Here is a 19224-nt window from a genome sequence, read left to right as displayed (position 1 = left end):
TCTCTTGTGACGTGGACCTGACGGCCAAGACTGCAGAGCTTTCTGGTGTTCGCTGAACTTCGTCTTGTGCTTGCTCGTTCTTGAGTCGTCATCTCTTGAATTATCTTGCTCTGGTGCTCGTCTGCTTTCACTTTTTGAATCTCTGTCTGTCTGATCGTGACTGCGACTCCAACTCGATCTGCAACAACTGTTTCTGTGACAGGGTCTGCAACACAACTGCTTTCTGTGGTTGGTGCTGTGTCTCCAACTGCGGACTATCCCTCTGTCTCTTTCTAACTCTCTCTCTAACTGGACGGTGTCCCCAATTCTAACTGAACTTTATCTGCTTGGAGCACTCCTTTTAAATCCTTCCAGCGTGAGAAAGTTAATCATCGCATGATGATTCATTGGCAGTGTAATTATTGTATCTAAGGCAGTGTTTACTTATTTAATGATGACGTCCATTTTTCGTACAGTCATCCCTGAGTTAGTGTTTTCTTATCTCTGAGTTTACATCACACATCTTTGATCTTAGTCATTGTGCATTGATTGCTTTGACTAAGTTCTTCATTTAATATGTAAACATTGCCGAAAACAAAGAGGATGCAATTTTTTCCATTTTTATATATATTTTTAATTATTTAATTGCTCCGTCCTCTTTTCTTTGGCATGTTGTGAAATTTCTGATAGTTGGATAATAAACCGTTTTATTCTAATTAATTTAAGTTAATAGTAAAGTTTGGAAAGGGGAAGTTCCTAGGTTGGTAAAATAGGCAAATTTCCACCTAAACTTTGGTTGCTATTCAAGATACAATTAAGGTTCACGCGAATACATACTTTAAAAAATATACAGTAAAAAAATAATTACAAATAAATTTACAAATACATATATTTTTGGAGTGGCGTGATCTTAACATTTGTGCTCTTAAACTAATGTAAACCAGTGAGGTGCCATCATTGAAAGTGAAGGATGCGCCGTTTCTCTTGTATTTTCTAAAAAATAAATACATATTAATTTAATTATATGAAAAGAATCGCGCAATATTTTATTATGAGCTCATTATGTATCTTATTTCAAATTTCTATACCACACGTAAAAAAAATATGAGATTGCTTTTGTATAATTGAATGTTAGTGGTGAAGTTGAAGCGCTATATTGTCAGCATCCAAAAAGCCAGAATCGCACATGCGCTTTACAAAGCACCACTCGGTTTAGCCGGTGAAAGCATAGGACCTTAGGTGGATGCTACACGTATACAGCATTCAATTCTATCCAGGACCGATTCTGGGCTGTTAGCCGCCCGCCTGCTAGATATTTGGCCGTCCTTGCCCGTCACGTGAATCACGAGTAGATTTATAACTTAACCCAACCGATAAAAATTTACTGGTATGTTTTAAGATAGTTCTGTATAGTTGACAGGAGTTTTAAAAAATCCAATAAAATATTTGATATTGTTATTCCGCTATTCGATTTTTTATTACTCACGGATTTTAATGTTAAATCGGTAATATTACGATTTACTGTCTTTCATCTGTAAGGGGATGTAGAAAAAACGTGTACAGTTCTTGTATAATGTTAAAAAAAATTAACCGTTACTTTCGACAGCATCATTTACAACTAAATTTAATGGATGAGAGAGATGCACGAAGTACAAAAAAAACTCTATAATTTATTTTTCTTAGATTTATGATTTATATATCTGTTGTCATAAAAATTTGTCTGTCCACTTCTTACCGAAACTACGAAAATTCGAGTACAAAGTAACTACTTTCGATTTATTTCTACTTAAGAAATAGTTAAATAATTATGCGATTAGAAAAGTGGGAACACAAATAAAACCCTGCTGAAAGAGACGGAATTTTACTTAAACAAAAGCATAACTGAGTACAGTGTAGACTAATTTCTTCGTAATATTAGATGTAATAAAAACAGGAATTATTCCAGTTCAATGAAAATGACTAAAAGTTGTAAATTTTGGTAATTTCCTTGGACACCTTGTCTTAAAACGAATTAGTTAAAAAACAAATGACTATTAAGTTTAACAAATTTAAATTTTTACAGCTATGGTGAGAAACGTTTAAAATTTACGAAACCCTGTCGCGTCTTTTGATGTATACTAGTGATGCGACAAAAGAGGCATTTGACATTAACCGCTATCGGCACCCTCGAGATTTGAGAAGCATGCACGCACTGCACACCTACCAAGACTGTCTCTGATTCCATCCACGAGTCACTGATAGGGAGCAATTTTAACTAGGTGGATTGTTTTAATATTTAAAAAGTACACACTATTTTATGTTATTTTTATGTACGCTTCGTACAAAACTATATTTATAATTAATAATTTATAATAATAACTTTAAAAGTATATTCATACAATTGAATATTTTGTAACAGGTATGTATAATTGTATATCCATCACACATTTTATTTTAACAAGTTTTTATAATTTTATTTTTTATATTAGCTCTTACATTATGGTTATCGATTTAGAATGTAATTGTGATATTGAAAATTTATTTCAAAAAGTTTTGGCTCTAGACCATATAATGAAAAAAAAAGCATTATTAAAAGAGAAAGACCAATACCTAAATTAAATATAAATACGTCAACATAAAAATTTGTTCGATATTTTCGCGATAAAATTTATGAATATATAAAATGGCTTTGTGGATGCATAAAAATGCAACAATTGTTTTGTTGGCCTTGCCTACTATTTTCAAATAAAATTAATGTGTGGAATGAAATTGGCTTTGACGATTTAAATAATTTGAGTAAAGCTGGCAAAAAACACGAAAATCGTAAATTACCATCGATTCTTTAGTAAAATTAAAGCAATTTGGAAATCAAAATAGAACAGAATTTAACATTAGTATACAATAGAAAATAAATATTAAAAATTATAACGAGATAGTTACGGCTAATAGATATATTTTAATTAGTAGGTATTATCGAAGCGAGAATTAGCATTTAGAGGGCGTAGGGAATCTATTAAATCTAATATAACAGAGTTAATTATATTGAACTCGTTTATTTATTAAGTGCGTTAGATATTCTATTAATTAAAAATTCATTTAGAAAAGTTTACTGTTTTTACTGGCTTATCGAACGAACGAATACGAATGGACCTAAACCATCACTGACTGATTGCCCCTGGAAGTCGGTTTGTTACAAAAACACAGCTTCCCTATCATCAAATATCAAGGCACGCCACTGGGATATACCAGTACATAACTAGCACAAAATATTCTTCAATTGTATGAATATACTTTTAAAAAACATTATAATTAAATATAGCTTTGTAAAGAAATGTACATTAAAATAACAAAATCTTCTTTGCTTTTTAAATTTTAAAACAATCCACTTGGTCAAATAGCTCTCTACGAGTGGCTAATAGGTGGAATCGAAGACGGTTGCAGAGCGCGCATACACGCGGACTGCCAAATCCCCAGGGTGCCGATACCAGTCGATGTCAAGTACATCTTTTGTGGCAAAACTAGTATATCTCAAAGGACGTGACTGGGCTGTTGTAGATTTTAAACATTTCTCACCATAGCTGTAAAAATCTAAATATGTTAAAATTAATAGTGACTTGTTTTCTTACTAATTCGTTTCAGGACTAAGTGCCCCAGAAATTTCCAAACTTTACAACTTTTCGGTCACTCTCGTTGAACTGGAAAATTTCTGTCTTTATTACATCAATAATACGAAGAAATAGTCTCCACTATACTCGGTTTGAACTGGTTCGGTTAAGCTATTTTTAAGTAAAATTTCGGCTCTTTATCAGGGTTTTGTTTATCACCCCAATTCACTAATCGCCTAATTATTTTACTATTCTTAAGTAGAAATAAGTCGAAACTAGTTACTATGTACTCGAGTATTTTTAGTCTCAGGAAAGAAGTGGAAAGACAAATTTTTATGACAACAAATATATAAATTATAAATTTAAGGAAAATAAATTCTAGAGCTTTTTTGTACCTCGTGCATCTCTCTTATTCATTAAATTTAGTTGTAAATGATGCTGTCGAAGCAACAGTTAAATTTTTAACATTATATAAGAATTGTACACGTTTTTTCTACATCTCCTTATAAATGGAACATAAAAAATCGTAATATCACTGACTTAACATTAAAATCTGTGAGTAATATAAAATCGTATAGCGGAATAAAAATATTAAACGTTTTAATGGATTTTTTAAACTCTTGTCAACTATACAGAACTATTATAAAAACATAACAACAAATTTTTATCGGTTGGGTTATATTATAAATCTACTCGTTATTCACGTAATCGGGTGAGAGCAGCCAAATATCTAGCAGGCAGGTGGCTAACAGCCCAGCACTGGTATCGGATAGAATTGGATGCGTTATATGTGTTGCATCCAGCCAAGGTCATAGCTTCCACTAGTTAAACCAGGTGAGGTTGGTGCTCTGTAAAGCGCATGCGCGAATCTGACTTTTTGGATACTGACAATACAGCGATTCCACTCTGTCACTAATATTCGAATATACAATAGCAATCTTATTGTTTTTTCACATGTACTATAGAAATGTGTAATAAGATACATAATGCAATTATAATAAAATATTGTGCGATTATTTTCATATAATTAAAATTACAATCGACCCCCCTATAAGATCATAGGTACGTTCCATTCTGTAGGAATCCGATTTCTTACGAGTGCTTCCAATCACAGCCTGACACGTGTGCAGTTTACGGACTACGGCTGATTGAAAGGTTTTCTTTTATAAAATTAATCGATTCTAGAATAATCCGACTCAACATTTCCAAAATACGAATATTTTTTGGAAATAATCCGTATAAACTGCGCTTTAAACGAAAAATTGTAGGATTACTTACCGAGTGTGCACCATTCGACATCGCCATTGCTCAAGCTTGTTTTCGTCGCGGAACAGCTCAGCAATCAATCAATCAATCATTGTTTATTATGGTATAATTTTATACATGTTCTAGTACCGCAGTGAGCATCACCAGAAAATGAGGAAACAACAAATCAATAGTGTTACAGATTGTATTGAGCTACAAAAATATTTATATATGAGAAAACATAAATCAGAAAACTAATAATTGTTTGTATGATCACAGTAATAAATTTGAATATATTGTGAGTATAGGATTATATATACATTAAACAAATGGTAATTATATACACAGATACAGATACAGATACAGATATTTTTATTGATAATATACCAAAGGTACATTCCCGGTACCGTTTACACACAACCGGGTGAGTCGTGACAATGAATACAGATTACAAGGAAAATTGGTAAGAGGACAAATACCATAAATACAAACTGTTGGAGATGAGTAACTAAGTCAAACTAATAGATGCCATAAGTACAAGTTTCAGAATTGAGATAAGTAAAATGTATACAAAATAATTAAATGCAAAATACATAACGCATATAAACAGAGGAGGTTAGGCTCAGAAGAGCACTAGGTGTAGGTAGGCACAGTAGTTCGTTTAAAGTACATGTTTACAAGGTTACAGAAGGCACTGTAGGTGTCCTTGTGCCTGAACAGACAAACAAAGTTAGAGGGAGGCCAGTTGTAATTATGGGCTTCAACAGTAATTTTTAGATGAAGACGCTCCTGTTCCACCATTGGGCAATGCAGGATGTAGTGTCTGCTACTGTCTATGGTGCCACAGATGGGACACATGTTGTCGGTTCTGCCCTTGAATCTGGCGAGATATGAGAAGAAAGATCCATGATTGGTGAGCATCTGCGTCATTTGATGATTTGGAGAATAAAAGTTACTATTTAGTAGCTGCTGGATGTCCGGTAAGTAATCGTGGGTGATGGTGTTGCTCTCATTCCAGTCCTGCTGCCACTCGATGATTAAGTCACTCCAAAGGATAGTTTTTATAGTTCTAATGTCCATTTTCTTATAGGATATGGGTAAGTCGTGATTACCTGAGGCCTCCTTAGCAAGGGCATCAGCCCTCTCATTACCATGTTGGCCCTGGTGGGCCCTCGTCCAGTTTATTTGGTAACGGCAAGAGGAGGAGTTGATTGTATCGAGAATAGAGTTAGCAATTGGGTGTAGACTCCTGCCCTGGAGAAGAGCTAGTGCTGAGGCACTGTCAGTAGTGATACAGATGTTCTTATTCTGGAAGTTGCGGTCCGACCAAAGTGCTGCCATGTTAATAGCAAACAACTCGGCCTGGAAAACAGAACAGTGCTCTCCAAGCCGGAATTGTTGCTGAGCAATTTCAATGTCGTCGGAGAAGGCAACAAAGCTGCAACCTGCACCTGAGTCCGACTTCGACCCATCAGTGTAAATGTTGATGTCGATGTTCTCAGTGGTGCCAAAATGGATTTTGTTGGGGGTTGCCGGGTGCCTTGAGTTGGCAAAACACACAACTCTCTCGAAATCTTCTTGTCTTATGTTCTGGCTATTTGTGTTGATGTCCCTACCCCATTTTATTTGCCAGAGATTGGAGTGGAATGTGATAATTTTATCGATGGGGGGCTTCCTGGCTAAGACTTGGATTGAGGCATTTGGTGTTGTACGATATGCCCTGGTAATTTGCAGGAGGGCTCTTCTCTGGGCTGCAATAAGTTTCCTCTTGATATGCACTTTGTGTACAGCCTGCCCCCAACTGCCACAAGCATAAGTTGTAATTGGCACAAAAATTTGTCTGTATATAATGTCATGGGCCTCAGCAGCCAAGCCCCAGCGCCTCTTTGCAATTCCTGCGAAGGTGTTAAAAATTCTGCCCGTACGGTCATTAATGTATGTAGCATGGGCGTTCCACAGCAGCCTGTGGTCGAGAATAACCCCCAAATACCTAAGAGTTTTAACGCTGCGTATAGTATGGCCATCCATCTTGATGGTAGGTACTCTGCGGTATAGATGTTGATGCCTAGGTTTATTGAAAATGATGCAGCTAGTCTTCGTGGCATTAAAGGTAAGTTTGTTGTCTTTGCCCCAATTTAGAATTTTATCCAAGATGTTATTACCATGGCACTCCAACTCTGCTCTTGAATTGCCTCCAAATAGGACCAATGCATCATCTGCGTATGCAATAATCTCATGTTGTCCAAAGTTTTGCTGGAGCAGATCATCAAAGACAACATTCCAAAGCAGGGGGCCACACACTGAACCCTGTGGGCAGCCACGGACAACACTCCGATGAACTGTGTGCCCACCGCAGTGTAGTTCCGCAGATCTATTTTCCAGATAGTCCATGAGTAGCTTGTAAATATTTGCAGGGCAGTCTTTTTTCCTTAGGCACTGAAGAATTGCCGGCCACCAGGCACTGTCGAATGCTTTCGCGATGTCCAGGCTGATGGCCAGCACATACTTATGTTCTTCCAGGAGTTGGTTGGTCCTGACGATCACCTTTTCGATTGCATCAGCAGCAGAGCGCTGTGGACGAAAGCCGAATTGATTGTTGTTCAGGTGATAGTTCCTCTCCAGGTGCCATGACAGTCTGTTAGCAATGAGCCTCTCTAGTACCTTACCAAGGACAGGCAAGAGGGAGATGGGTCTGAATTCATCAGGGCGTCCTGGTTTGGGCACAGGAACTATCCTGGCACACTTCCAGGTAGTCGGGAAAACACCATATCGTAGGCAAGCATTATAAATATATATTAGGTGCTGTGGTATAGCATTCCAGAGTTGCTTAGCAAGCTCAGGGGAGATGTCGTCGTGCCCTGGTGCTTTCTTGTTGGCTAGATTTGCAAAGGCCCAGGCTATTTCATGCCTTTGGAAATCAGGGGTATTTTGGGTATTAAGTTCACTATTAGAGATTTCTCGAGTTCTGCGGTGGCAATCTGAATCTTGTTCCTCCATGTCAGTCAAGCAAAATTGATTCATCTTCTCGTTGGCTGCTTGAATAAAATCTTGGCCGACCACAGTAGAGTACATAATTTGCCTGTGTTTAAGCTTATTTGTACAGTACTTAGTTAGAAAGCCCCAAGGGTTTTTGCTTGCTTCAGAGCAAAATTTTGACCAAGAATCTTGTTTGGCCTTTTTGATGGATAATTTGTAGTGCCGAATATGTTCCAGGTATTGAATTTTAAGGTTGGTTCGGTTTGGTTCTGTGCTACATTTCTGGAACTTTTTCCGCAACCTGATATTTTTTATGCGGAGTGTTGTTAATTCTCCTGTCCACCATGGCACTGACTTTCGCTTGTTAGTATACCTTGGGATGAAATTGTTGCAGGCTGTTTCAATTATATTAATACTGTTATCAATGTAGGTACGTATCTCCTCACGGTCGGAGGATGTGTTGGTGNAATAATGTTCAAAGTTTACATTCGTAACTGAAATGTAGTTTGTCTTTATACAGAACCTCCAAGTATAGAAAATGGAAGATAAATCCCGCCGTGACAGACCTCGTGTACTGAAAGCTCACAAGTGTAGATTTTGCCCAAGTTCTTTTTCAAGTAAACGAAATTGCAGAAAGCACATCAAAAAACACTTGGATTTAAGACGTCTTCCATGTAGTGTATGCGGTGAAAAATTTAAAACTAAAAGAAAATTGCGTTTTCATATGAAGTTCCATACAGGAAAAAAAAAGTTTCAGTGTAAATTTTGTTTTCAAACTTTCAACAATATTGCAAAGTTTAATAGACATAAAGCAATTCACAAGTCTTACTTTGACTGCGATACATGTCAAAGAAGATTTTCGTCTAAACGCAAATATGAATTGCACAGGAAATCTCATCAGATAGAAGCACCTGACCGAAATAAACATGTAAAGAAAGAAGAAACACAAGCAGGATCTTCTTCAGCTCAAATTGTGTTCAGATTCCATAATAACTCTATTCCACAAACTCAAGCTTCGAATAAAATAAAGAAAACATCAAAAACTTCGAAAATTGGCAGTTCAGAGGAAAAAGTAAAACAAGTGGAAACTTCTTCAGCTGAGGTTCAGGAAGAAGTGACGACAGAAGCAGGAACATCTTCAGCTCATGTTTAGGAAGGAGAGAGGATGCAAACATGAACTTTCTTATTATAAAACCCGCTAATTTACATACTTACAATCTTACTTCTTCGAGTTCAACTTTGGAGAAACGAAGCAAAGTTAAACTGAACAGAAATACAAGAATACATCAAATATCCGCATACAATTTCGCAAACGACAATTTTGTAAATATGTCAGAATAATTGTGAAACTCTGTAATGCGAACGCACTGATAAAAAGAACGATTTAAACATTTTATTGATATTCAAAAATATTTTATATAATTTTAACCGATTTTATTGTGTATTTGTATTTTATATAATTCTACAATAAAACGAATTTAAATGAAATGAAAAATAACTTTATTAATTTCAACTAGAGATATCCTCATATTAGGTCTACATGACGGCATAAACATAGCGCGAGTGCGGAAATGTATTATAACCAATAGAACTGACCAAAGTGATATAGCTTGCCTTGGAGCAGTAACGAAATCCAGGTAATAGTGGACATGGGCATTTGCAGAAGGGCAAATGGGGCACTTGATCTTAATTAAAAATTTAAAAAATTTCACAAATAATCATCGTAATAATAATTAAAATGCATTTTTACATTCCGGACGTGGAACGCTTTGTGTTTGTAAAATTTCTTGTCTCTTTTTAAAAAGCCAAGAAATATGAAATAACTAATTAATAAACTTCTGTAATTTATCTCTAGCTTTATTTTCCCCGTAAATAATTTTCTGCAGACGATCATGCTCGTCAAAAACAGACACTTTGCTTAAATTTGTACCAAAGATATAATTCGAATAATATAAATTGCTGCAGTACTTTAAAAAATTATCTCTATCGACGGTCCTGATCGATTTCGGGTCACTTCTATCATTACAGTTACAAGAAATAATTAGCCAACATTGCTGATTTTACAGAAAGTGCACGGATTACCTCTTTCTTTCTTGCTCCGTCTCAATTTCATTGTAATGTTTTTAGTTTAAATTTTAAATATTGAAGTATTATTTATACATACACAACCATTTTTAATTTACAATGAGCAATACAAAAATTTGATTGTTCGCAGCATTCGTTGACCTTCGGTTCAATTGCTAAAAAGGTGTTTTAGTTATGTTTAAGATATAATAATATAATTTTGAATATTACTTAATACACAATAGTTCTAATTTCGTTCGAAATTTTTTGGAAATTTAATAATGGTTTCATTTTTTTTTGGCAAATATTGATTTTAAATAAAATTTTCTTATATTACATATTAACTGCTTTAAAAGTTTATTCAAGTTAAGAGAAGTATTCGAGTTAATACAGACGCATTGTTTAGTAAATAATTTAATTTACTCGAATAACTAAACTAAAGACTAACTAGTTTATATAAAACAAACTGTATGCAAAGGTGTATTCATGAATAGACAATGAAGCAGACAATGTAATTGCCCTTGGCCAGGTTTGGCCCAAGCTATCTAGAATACGAAAGTGTACAGTAGAAGTTCCACAATAAGCACCATTTTACGGGCGCCTATGTTTTTTTTAACTAATGCTAACAAAAATCCAGACAGGGCGGGATAAACTTGTAGGACGGCACTGCACGAAAGCATTTTTTTATAATTACGCTATAACATTCTCTTATTGTATTAAAAATAAATATTTATATACAGTCGACTCCCTATAACGTGGGTTCCTATAACAAAAATTTCTATAACGTAGCGAAAAAATTGCGGCAGTATTCGTATAAAGGGACTCGTAAAACGTCGTCGCCGACTCGTGTCGCGACAAGATTGGTCGAATCTGGACCAATAGTGGATGAGCAGCCGAACTACTTTCTGCCGTCCAGCGCCACGCTACGGAAAGTTTAGGCGAGTAAGTTGTTTACTATCGTCTGTACTGTATGTAAATTAGGTACCGTAAGTCTAATACAGCACTAATTTTATACATTTCTTGCGAAAGAAACATTTCTTATTCAACGGCCATAAAATTATTTCTATTAATGATGTCTTCAAAGTTCAACGAATTTTTCGCAGAAAAATAACTTATCAAAAAACGCGGCCGCCGTTTGGTGCGCTGCTGTGCGACGAAAACAAGTGTAAGCAACGGCGTAGTCGAACTGTGCACACTCGGTAAATAATTTTACAATTTTTTGTTTATATCAAAGTTTATACGGATTATTCCCAAAAAATTATACGTGTTTTGGAAATGTTAAGTCGAATTAGTCTTGAACAGAATAATTTTATAGAAGAAAAATTTTCAAACAGCCGTATTCGTAAACTTCACACGTGTCAGGCTGTGATTGCTCACGTATTTAAGGATTCTTACAACGAAAAATTCTCATTAAGTGGAACGTATCTAAGCGTTATAGGGGGTCACTGTACAATAAAATCGTAAATAACGAAAATAATTTAACTACTTTGTATGTCTAAACCGTAATTTATAAAATATACACAGCGTAGGTAATAAATACAAATTTTTTTCATTAATGGAAATACAACAAAGCCGTTTCTTAATAATTGCATACTATCAGTTAAATAATTAATGTATAAATGAAAATATGTGACTGAAATACAAGTAGATAGCATTATTGTTTATTCAAAAATTTTCCTAATCACCTTCTGAAATTTCATCTCAAACAAGAATATACTTTAATAGCCAAAACAATATCTTACAGTCTGTCAAAACAAGAAAATGAAGCTAAGACAGTGTTTCTCAACCTATAACGCACCATCGCTTCTTCAACGTAGTATCGCCCTCTTCACTTCAAAATTCCGAGGCCGAGGACCAAGGCTAATGCAATATTCGTACTGCATTGAATAGACTAGTGACTAGTATAATGTTATTTGTTTAATTATTGTATGATATAACGAATAAAATATCTAATTATTCTTAATTAATATAATGTTTCACTATATCGCCAATAAAATTGTTTTTCGCCCCCCAAAATATAAATTGTCACTAATCTCTCTTTCAACATTGAAAATCGCCCACATGGGTACGATATCGCCCCCGTTGAGAAACACTGAGCTTTTACTTATTTTACTTTTTGCTAAAAATCAGAAGGCTGTCTTTCGACTTGGCCTGAATATGAGAAGGAAGGAAGAAGGGGTGTAGAGGGTGGGGTATGAGAGGTTTAGAAAAGTTGGAAGGAAGAGAGGATAGATTGGGTATTTCACGAGTGCCTTGCATCGTATTTGTAAGTAGAAAACAATTATAGTACATATACAATATAGGGTGGTCGCTGTTGACTAGTGCTTGTTGCACTTTACAATGAAGTAAAGATTATTACAAAATACAACGATTATGTACATATTACACGCTGCCACGGAGGTGGAACAGCAAACAACAGAAGGATTAGTTACAATTAAAATAGGGGGGTGATAACAATATTTGCTCATGGAAGCCCGAGTAGGGAAACATGCAGGAATGCCGGAATATTACGTTATACAGTAGAAAGAGTATTGCAGAGAGCGATAAACAATCTGTTGGTGAGTACCATAGAATGGCTAATAGCCCTAGACAATAAACCGTGAGAAAGTGGCTACATAGCCAGAGCAATTCACACGTTACCATGCCTGCTGGCAGGCAGGGAGGGGGTGCGTATAAGCACTTTACACAACTGGGGAATACAGCAAAAAGGGGAATTACAAAAAAGGGGAGATAAAGCCCCGATGAGCTAAAGATTACATAGAGCAACACTGGAATGAGAATATTTACATAAAGTACACTGAAGGCAGTGGTCGAGGTAGCTGCAGAAGGTAGCGGCTAGCTTGAGGAGTCCACTTGGTCAATACCCGTAGGAAAGTCAATGCGGAAAGCAGTGCAAGAGTTCACGAAGTTTGTTAGCTGGGTAAAGCTTTTCTTATGGGTTCAAAGGAAGTCCAAGTTTGAAGGCCATGATTGTTAATGAGAGATGCAGTATTTTTTTAGTTAACTTCTGGCCGTCTCGTAAAATGGACAGTCAAATAAAATGTGAAAGGTGTCTCCTTCGGTGGTGTTGTCGCATGTGCAGTTCGAGTCGCTTCGTCTTCCGATTCTGTAGAGGTAGGACGGGATGTTGCCATAATCTGGTTAGGCATTGAGACAAGGAAAACGACGGAGTGATATTTCTGTCTTTTGTGTATTGATGGCAGGAAGGTGAACGTTGTGCGGCCAGTTGCTGAGTTGTTCCATTCGTTATCCCAAAGGTCTATGCTGCGGTCGTATATCTGGTTTTTGATGTAGGTGATAGGAAGAAGACTGAAGGACGGTTTTATGAGTAGTTCCGCTGCCCGTTTGGCCAATTTGTCGGCCCTTTCGTTACCCGGAATATTCGTGTGGCCTGGAACCCAGCCAAAAGAAATATTCCTGTAGCGGTTAAGGTTATTTGTTAGATGGTTTAGTTTAATTCCCGGGACTGTAAGCTTTTTGGCACCATTGATCACACTGAGCACGTATTTGCTATCAGTGAAGAAGTTGATACTGCCCTTAAAGCTGTGGAGGTGCTTTGTGATGGTAGAGAGAGCCTTTTACATTGCCCACAGCTCTGCTTGATTGCTAGAGCAGTGGGCCCAGAGCTTGTGGAGTTCTTCGTGGATCACCTTGTTGGAAGAAGTCTCGTAAATAACGAAGGCCAATCCAGTGCCTAGGTCGTTGCTTGCACCATCGGTAAAGACGTGCCAATCGGCAACGTGTACATTGGGTTGCCATCGGCCCTGATCAGATTAGTGGTGTTGGTAGCTAGATGGAAAAGAGTTGCGTAGTTCGTGAAGTGTCTATCGATACCATGTTGAATTATTTTGTGTGCTATTTCAGTAGTGGGAATGTGGCTGCTAGCAACCATAGTCTGTATTTTGTTGTCCGCAAGGTCTTTGAAATTATCCTGCATAAGATGCCAAGAAACACTGAGCTAAGATATAGAACTAAACAGTTTAAAATTAGCACACAGAGATGCCGGTACATGCGTTTACAGAAAATACGCAAAATTCAGCTTCTTGCACTTTGTTACTGTAATTTTTTTAAAACTATTTTTCCCCTGAAGGCACTAAAAGAAAGCATCTTATAGCATGTCCATTATTGGCTCTGTTAAGCTCACAATGATACGGCCGGTAGTGAAAATTGGGGCCTGGTATATTCAGACAGACTACCTGGAAAAATTCTTGGGAAATTTCAATACGTCCTGATTCAACCCCAGGTTTCCAGAGCGGTAGGCTGCTATCTTGACTACTCGTCCATCCGGTCGTAAATCGTAATTTTACTTGCGCGTAAATGCGACATGCTAATATTACTTCGTTAGCAAATTTCAAATTTTTTGGTATATTTTTCTTAAGAGTATAAATTAATGTAGCGTTTTGATATAAAATTAATGACCTTTTTAAAAATTAGAATAAAAGCAAATATATTATTGCCCGTTATTATTTTTGCTTGAAATGAATGTTTATTGTAAGTTTATTGATTTCATTATCAAAATGCATTAAATTTACTTCACCAGACAACATGCCCGAAAAAATTATATGAATTGTTAAAAAGCTAAACACGCGTTAGACTTCATTTTTACCATGTTGACGTTATACCGATATTTTACTCTTTATTTCTTACATTTAATAAGTAGGATTTAAATAATCTCTAAACAAATCGGAGAGAAAATTGAGAACGTTTGGAAATTACATTTTGTCTGAAAACGTTCTTTCCAGGAAAAAAAGGAAAGGTATATTTTTTGAGTCTGTTTCAAGATATGGTGACTCCTGGAATTGATCGCGATTTCGCAGAGGAAACAGTGAAATGAAAGAAAGCGATCTTGAAAGCGAGTAACAAAACAGTGGTAACACCTGGCGATTTACAGCCGCGCAGGAACTGCAACCATGATGGCTGTTCTTGTTAACTTGTAATCCACTTTCGAAAAGCCGGCACGACTGCAACTGCGACTAGAAACAAAAAGTGTTCTACTCGCGCCCATAGAAAAACGCGCATCCAATCAGCAAACGCCTTTGTGTCACATCATAGTGTGGCAACATTCAAACTACTTCATCATGGCTGAAAGTAAGAAAATGGATACTTTTACACAAACAAGATTGATCGAGTTTATTCGGGCTCACAATTGTCTGTGGGTTTTAATTCTTCGTTTTTATTGAAGATTTTATCTCTTTCTGTATTATTGCTAGCTCTCACAAAATGATCGCCTTTTTTTTGTTCATTGCAGTAAGGAAACTGAGTGCCATTTTAATGTCAATGACACTGGGTCTTGTCAATGACAAGATGTGCTCAACTCGAAATTGTTGCAGTTGCCGTCGCCTGCGCGGCTAAAAATCGCTAGGTGTGACCACTGAGTAAAGTGTGTAAATAATGAGCTGAAAAAGAAACAGGATATGCCAACGTTTTCTACCGTTTCCAATAAAAAAAACAATGTCACTAGTACCACTAGAATTAACGTCCATTTACCACGAAAAGTTACTAATTAACATGAGTACGTTCAATAACCTCGTCAAATTTCTAAAACTGTAAATTTTAAATATAAACTAATATTATTTAAATAACTTCAACAATAACAAAAAGAATTGCTTAACTTTGCTGCTAAATTTGATTTAGTAAACTAACGAATTATTTAAATAATTCAATACTTTTCGAAAAATTGCAAACAGTTATTAATTAATTTTTAATTATAATTGATCATTATTAATTAACAAAAAATTTAAAGTTTTATTCATTTATAATGAAAAAAAAATTAAATTACTGTACACTTATGGTAATTAAACAGCATTTAAACCAATACTTGCAAAGGTGAAACGAGAAGTTTGTTCCTCGTAAATAAAGAATCCGTTTGTAAGTATAAAAATTACTTTAATGTGCATTTAAAACTAGAACAATATTACTTCTTTTTTATAGTATAAAATTATATTAATGGTTCCTAAACATTTCTTTCTATTTTCATCGAATCTCTTTTTATCGAAAAGTTATTCAGTATAAAATGTATTTTCTTGTTTATTACTTACGTTCTAATGGTATTTTCACAATCGAAAGACATTAAGGAAAGTTTTAATCAAGTAATAATTTAAAATCAGTGATTGTTTGCAGCTAAATAAGCATATTTTAAACATTTACTGCAGTTTCTCACCTTGAACGAGTGCAGTAAAAATGACTGCTTATAATTTAAATATAAGAAAAACATTTACGACTTTTATACTTTATATTATTTGTCATTTATGTCGAAAAGCGTTGAAAATTTCTTAATATTAATCTTTGAGCATGTATTTGTACCGTTTATTTTATATAGTGTTTGCTCGTTCATCTTCAGAACAATTTTAAAAAAATAAATAATCTAAAGTAAATTAGTAAGTAAAATAAAAAGTAAGTTTTTATTTTTCAGATAAAATTAATACATTTAAAGCTATATTAGTGTTTTGTACATAAATAAAGAGCTATAACTTTTCAATAGACTTATTTCTCACTTTCTCTGTCGTATTTCATAATGAAAAATAATAACTTTTAAAGAATTTAATTAAGGATAACTGTGGTATTGAACGTGTTGTTTACTTCATCTATACAAATGGAAGCATAAAATCATACAACGGTTAATTTAGTTACAACTACTTTTGGAACACAAATTTTGTAAATTAAAAACTCATCTTTCCTTATAAAAATAATCTTCTGTTAAATAAATCGTTTTTATTACATACTTCGTTGTTTTTAACAACGACTTATTTCGGATTTTCTGTTTAATTTTTCGACTCAATTTTTCTTGGCATATACACAGTATTACTGTCTGGGAACCATTGATGAAAAATTTATATTTTTCAATGACATTCAGTTTATTCTTATTTTCAGAGTACCGAAAAATGGAATTTCAATGTTTAATTTGCAAAATGACATTCTCCGAAAGAAGTTCATTTATTCATCATCAAGCAAGTCATGCAGAAGACAGACACGAGTGTCAAAAATGTGGAAAAGAGTTTTTCTGTTTACAAGATTTACAACTACACGAAAAAACCCAACATGAAGCAAGACTTTATGTTTGTGAAATATGCAACGCTACATTTGAACAACGAGAAACTTATATGGTTCACCAGATAGTGCACCAGATAGAGCAACATAATCTGCAAATAGAACAAGAGAAAAATAAGCATGCGAGTGAACAATCACATAGATGTTTGGATTGTCAACAAGTTTTCAATGGTGAAGTAGAATTACGAAAGCACGGAGAAGAAAAACACAGATTTGAAACATTTTATTACCAATGCAGATATTGTAAAGAAATATTTGCCGATAGTGACACGTATAAATCGCATCGTAGAGAACATTTTTCACATTCAGTCCTGCAGGAACTATTAATGCGTAAAGAGCCGTCTTTACCACAAAACTTTCCTGAACTGCAAACGAAACCAGGAACTTCTTCAGCACAAACACTCCAGGAGCCATCGATGCAAGCAAGTCCTTTAACACAAATTGTGGAGGCACCACGGATGCAAGCAAGACCGTCCTCAACAGTAATTGTTCAGAATCCACAGATTCAAGCAACACTTTCATCACAGATATTGGAAGCACCACGGGTGCAAGCAGGACCGTCCTCAACACAAACCCTTCAGAAATCAATGGAACCGAGGATGCAAGCAAAACCTCCTTTAACACAAACCCTGGACGAACCAAAGATAAGAGCAGAAACATCATCCACACAATCCTTAGAAAAACTATCGATGCCAGTAGAACCTTTGTTAAATGCACTTCTTCAGGAACTTTTGAAACAAGCAGGATTTCATATTTCCACAATACTGCAGAAATTATTTATGAAAACAGGGTCCTCGTTAATTGCAATGCTGCAGGAACAATTAATGCAAACAAGTCCTTCTACAATAGAAACCCTGATAAAAGCAGGGATGCAAGCAGGACCTTTTATTCAAAACCGGCAGGAAGAGCAAAGTCCAAAGGAATCTACAACACAAACTCTGCATAGCCTCCATGATTCTGCTCAAACTTCGAACAAAGAAAATATTCAAGCAAGACCTTTCTCTACTGAAATTTCGGAGGAAAGTATGATGCAACTATCATCCTCAACTGAATTCTCACAGGTAGTAGAACCGTTTACTGAAATTCTGCCCACTTTTCATGATTCTTCTATATTTTCATCAACACAAATGTCTGATAAAAAAGGGAAGCAATTTCCACATGCTCAAATTCTTCTAGAGGACTGGACGCAAGCAGGACCTCTGTTTACTAATATTTCGGAAAAAGGTGTGATTCAAGAAGAATCTTTTTCAAGTGAGACTTCGGAAAAAGTATTGATGCATGCAGAGTCTTTAACAGAAACTGTTTCCAGTTTCCATTATTCGTTTTCAACTGAAACTTCGAATAAAAAAGACATGCAAGCAGGATTTTCTACTCGAATCAATCATGATATAGAAGTGGAATCGGGCCCTTCTACTCAGTCTTTACCTTCTTTCTCTGTTTTTCTTGAACAATCTCAAACGCAAACTCCGAGTAAAAAACAGAAAAATTAAGCTGGACGAATAGCTTTTTTATTCTATTTAAGTTTGAAAAGAAAACTCGACTAAATGATCAATTGTAAAAATATATAGAAATAAGTTACTAGACAATTTTGCTTTACAGTGATTTACAATGTATTTTTAAAAATTTAATTCGAATAATTTTACTGTAATTTCAATTGATTTGATTGTCTATTTGTATGTGAAATATATCGTTAATAATAAAATAAAGTCTATAAAATAAGAATGTATGGTTCATTGATTTGGTAAAAGAATGACATTTGCACATCAAGACTACATGACAGCGATAACGTTGTCCAAGAAACTAGAAACAGTGATATTCTTTGGAACGCTTATGACTTTGTGCTCAAACAAAAACTGCACTTTTGAGTTAAACGCTTTTGTTCTGTAAAGCAGGTAAATTCTACCTACACAAATTTTGGCGGCGATGAGACAGAGAATAAATCTAACAATATCACTATAAAGCTCTTTATACACTGTCAGTTTTAATACAGTACACCCCTATAAAACGGGTTAGTATAAGAAGAATTCTTATATCTCGGCGAAAAAATTGCGACCGTATTCGTATAAAGACGCTAAAAAAAACTCGTGGCATGCTGTAAAACGTCATCGTTGACTCGTGTCGCGACAAGATTGGTCGAATCTACACCAATAGCGGATATTGCACAAACTGTTGAGATTAAACGAGCAGCGGACCTACTAAAAACCATTTATTATTTTCGTCCGTAAATATTACATTTATGTTAACGATGTCTCCAAACTTCAGCAAATTTTTCGCAGAAAAATAATTTATCAGAAAACACGCACCTGACATTCGATGCACCGCTCCACGA

General features: G+C 35.3%; 2 protein-coding genes across 2 annotated transcripts; both read left to right on the top strand.

Moving 5' to 3' along the window:
• The first annotated feature begins 8322 nt into the window (after window positions 1–8322).
• LOC111615582 (oocyte zinc finger protein XlCOF15-like) lies at window positions 8323–8937 on the top strand. The gene has a single exon (XM_023356985.1). It carries the CDS (start codon window positions 8323–8325, stop codon window positions 8935–8937), a length of 615 nt encoding a protein of 204 aa, XP_023212753.1.
• A 6717-nt stretch (window positions 8938–15654) lies between these two features.
• Window positions 15655–18620, top strand: LOC111615436 (zinc finger and BTB domain-containing protein 49-like). The gene is made up of 2 exons (XM_023356848.1): window positions 15655–15716; window positions 16719–18620. The coding sequence occupies exon 2, from the start codon at window positions 16730–16732 to the stop codon at window positions 18383–18385; it is 1656 nt and encodes a 551-aa protein (XP_023212616.1). The 5' UTR covers window positions 15655–15716; window positions 16719–16729; the 3' UTR covers window positions 18386–18620.
• The last annotated feature ends 604 nt before the right edge of the window (window positions 18621–19224 follow it).

Source organism: Centruroides sculpturatus, unplaced genomic scaffold (genome assembly GCF_000671375.1).
Source record: "Centruroides sculpturatus isolate CEXI.00-Female unplaced genomic scaffold, Cexi_2.0 scaffold161, whole genome shotgun sequence".
Taxonomy (NCBI): domain Eukaryota; kingdom Metazoa; phylum Arthropoda; class Arachnida; order Scorpiones; family Buthidae; genus Centruroides; species Centruroides sculpturatus.
Note: the sequence above shows the minus strand (reverse complement) of the source record. Positions and strands in the feature narration are given on the sequence as shown.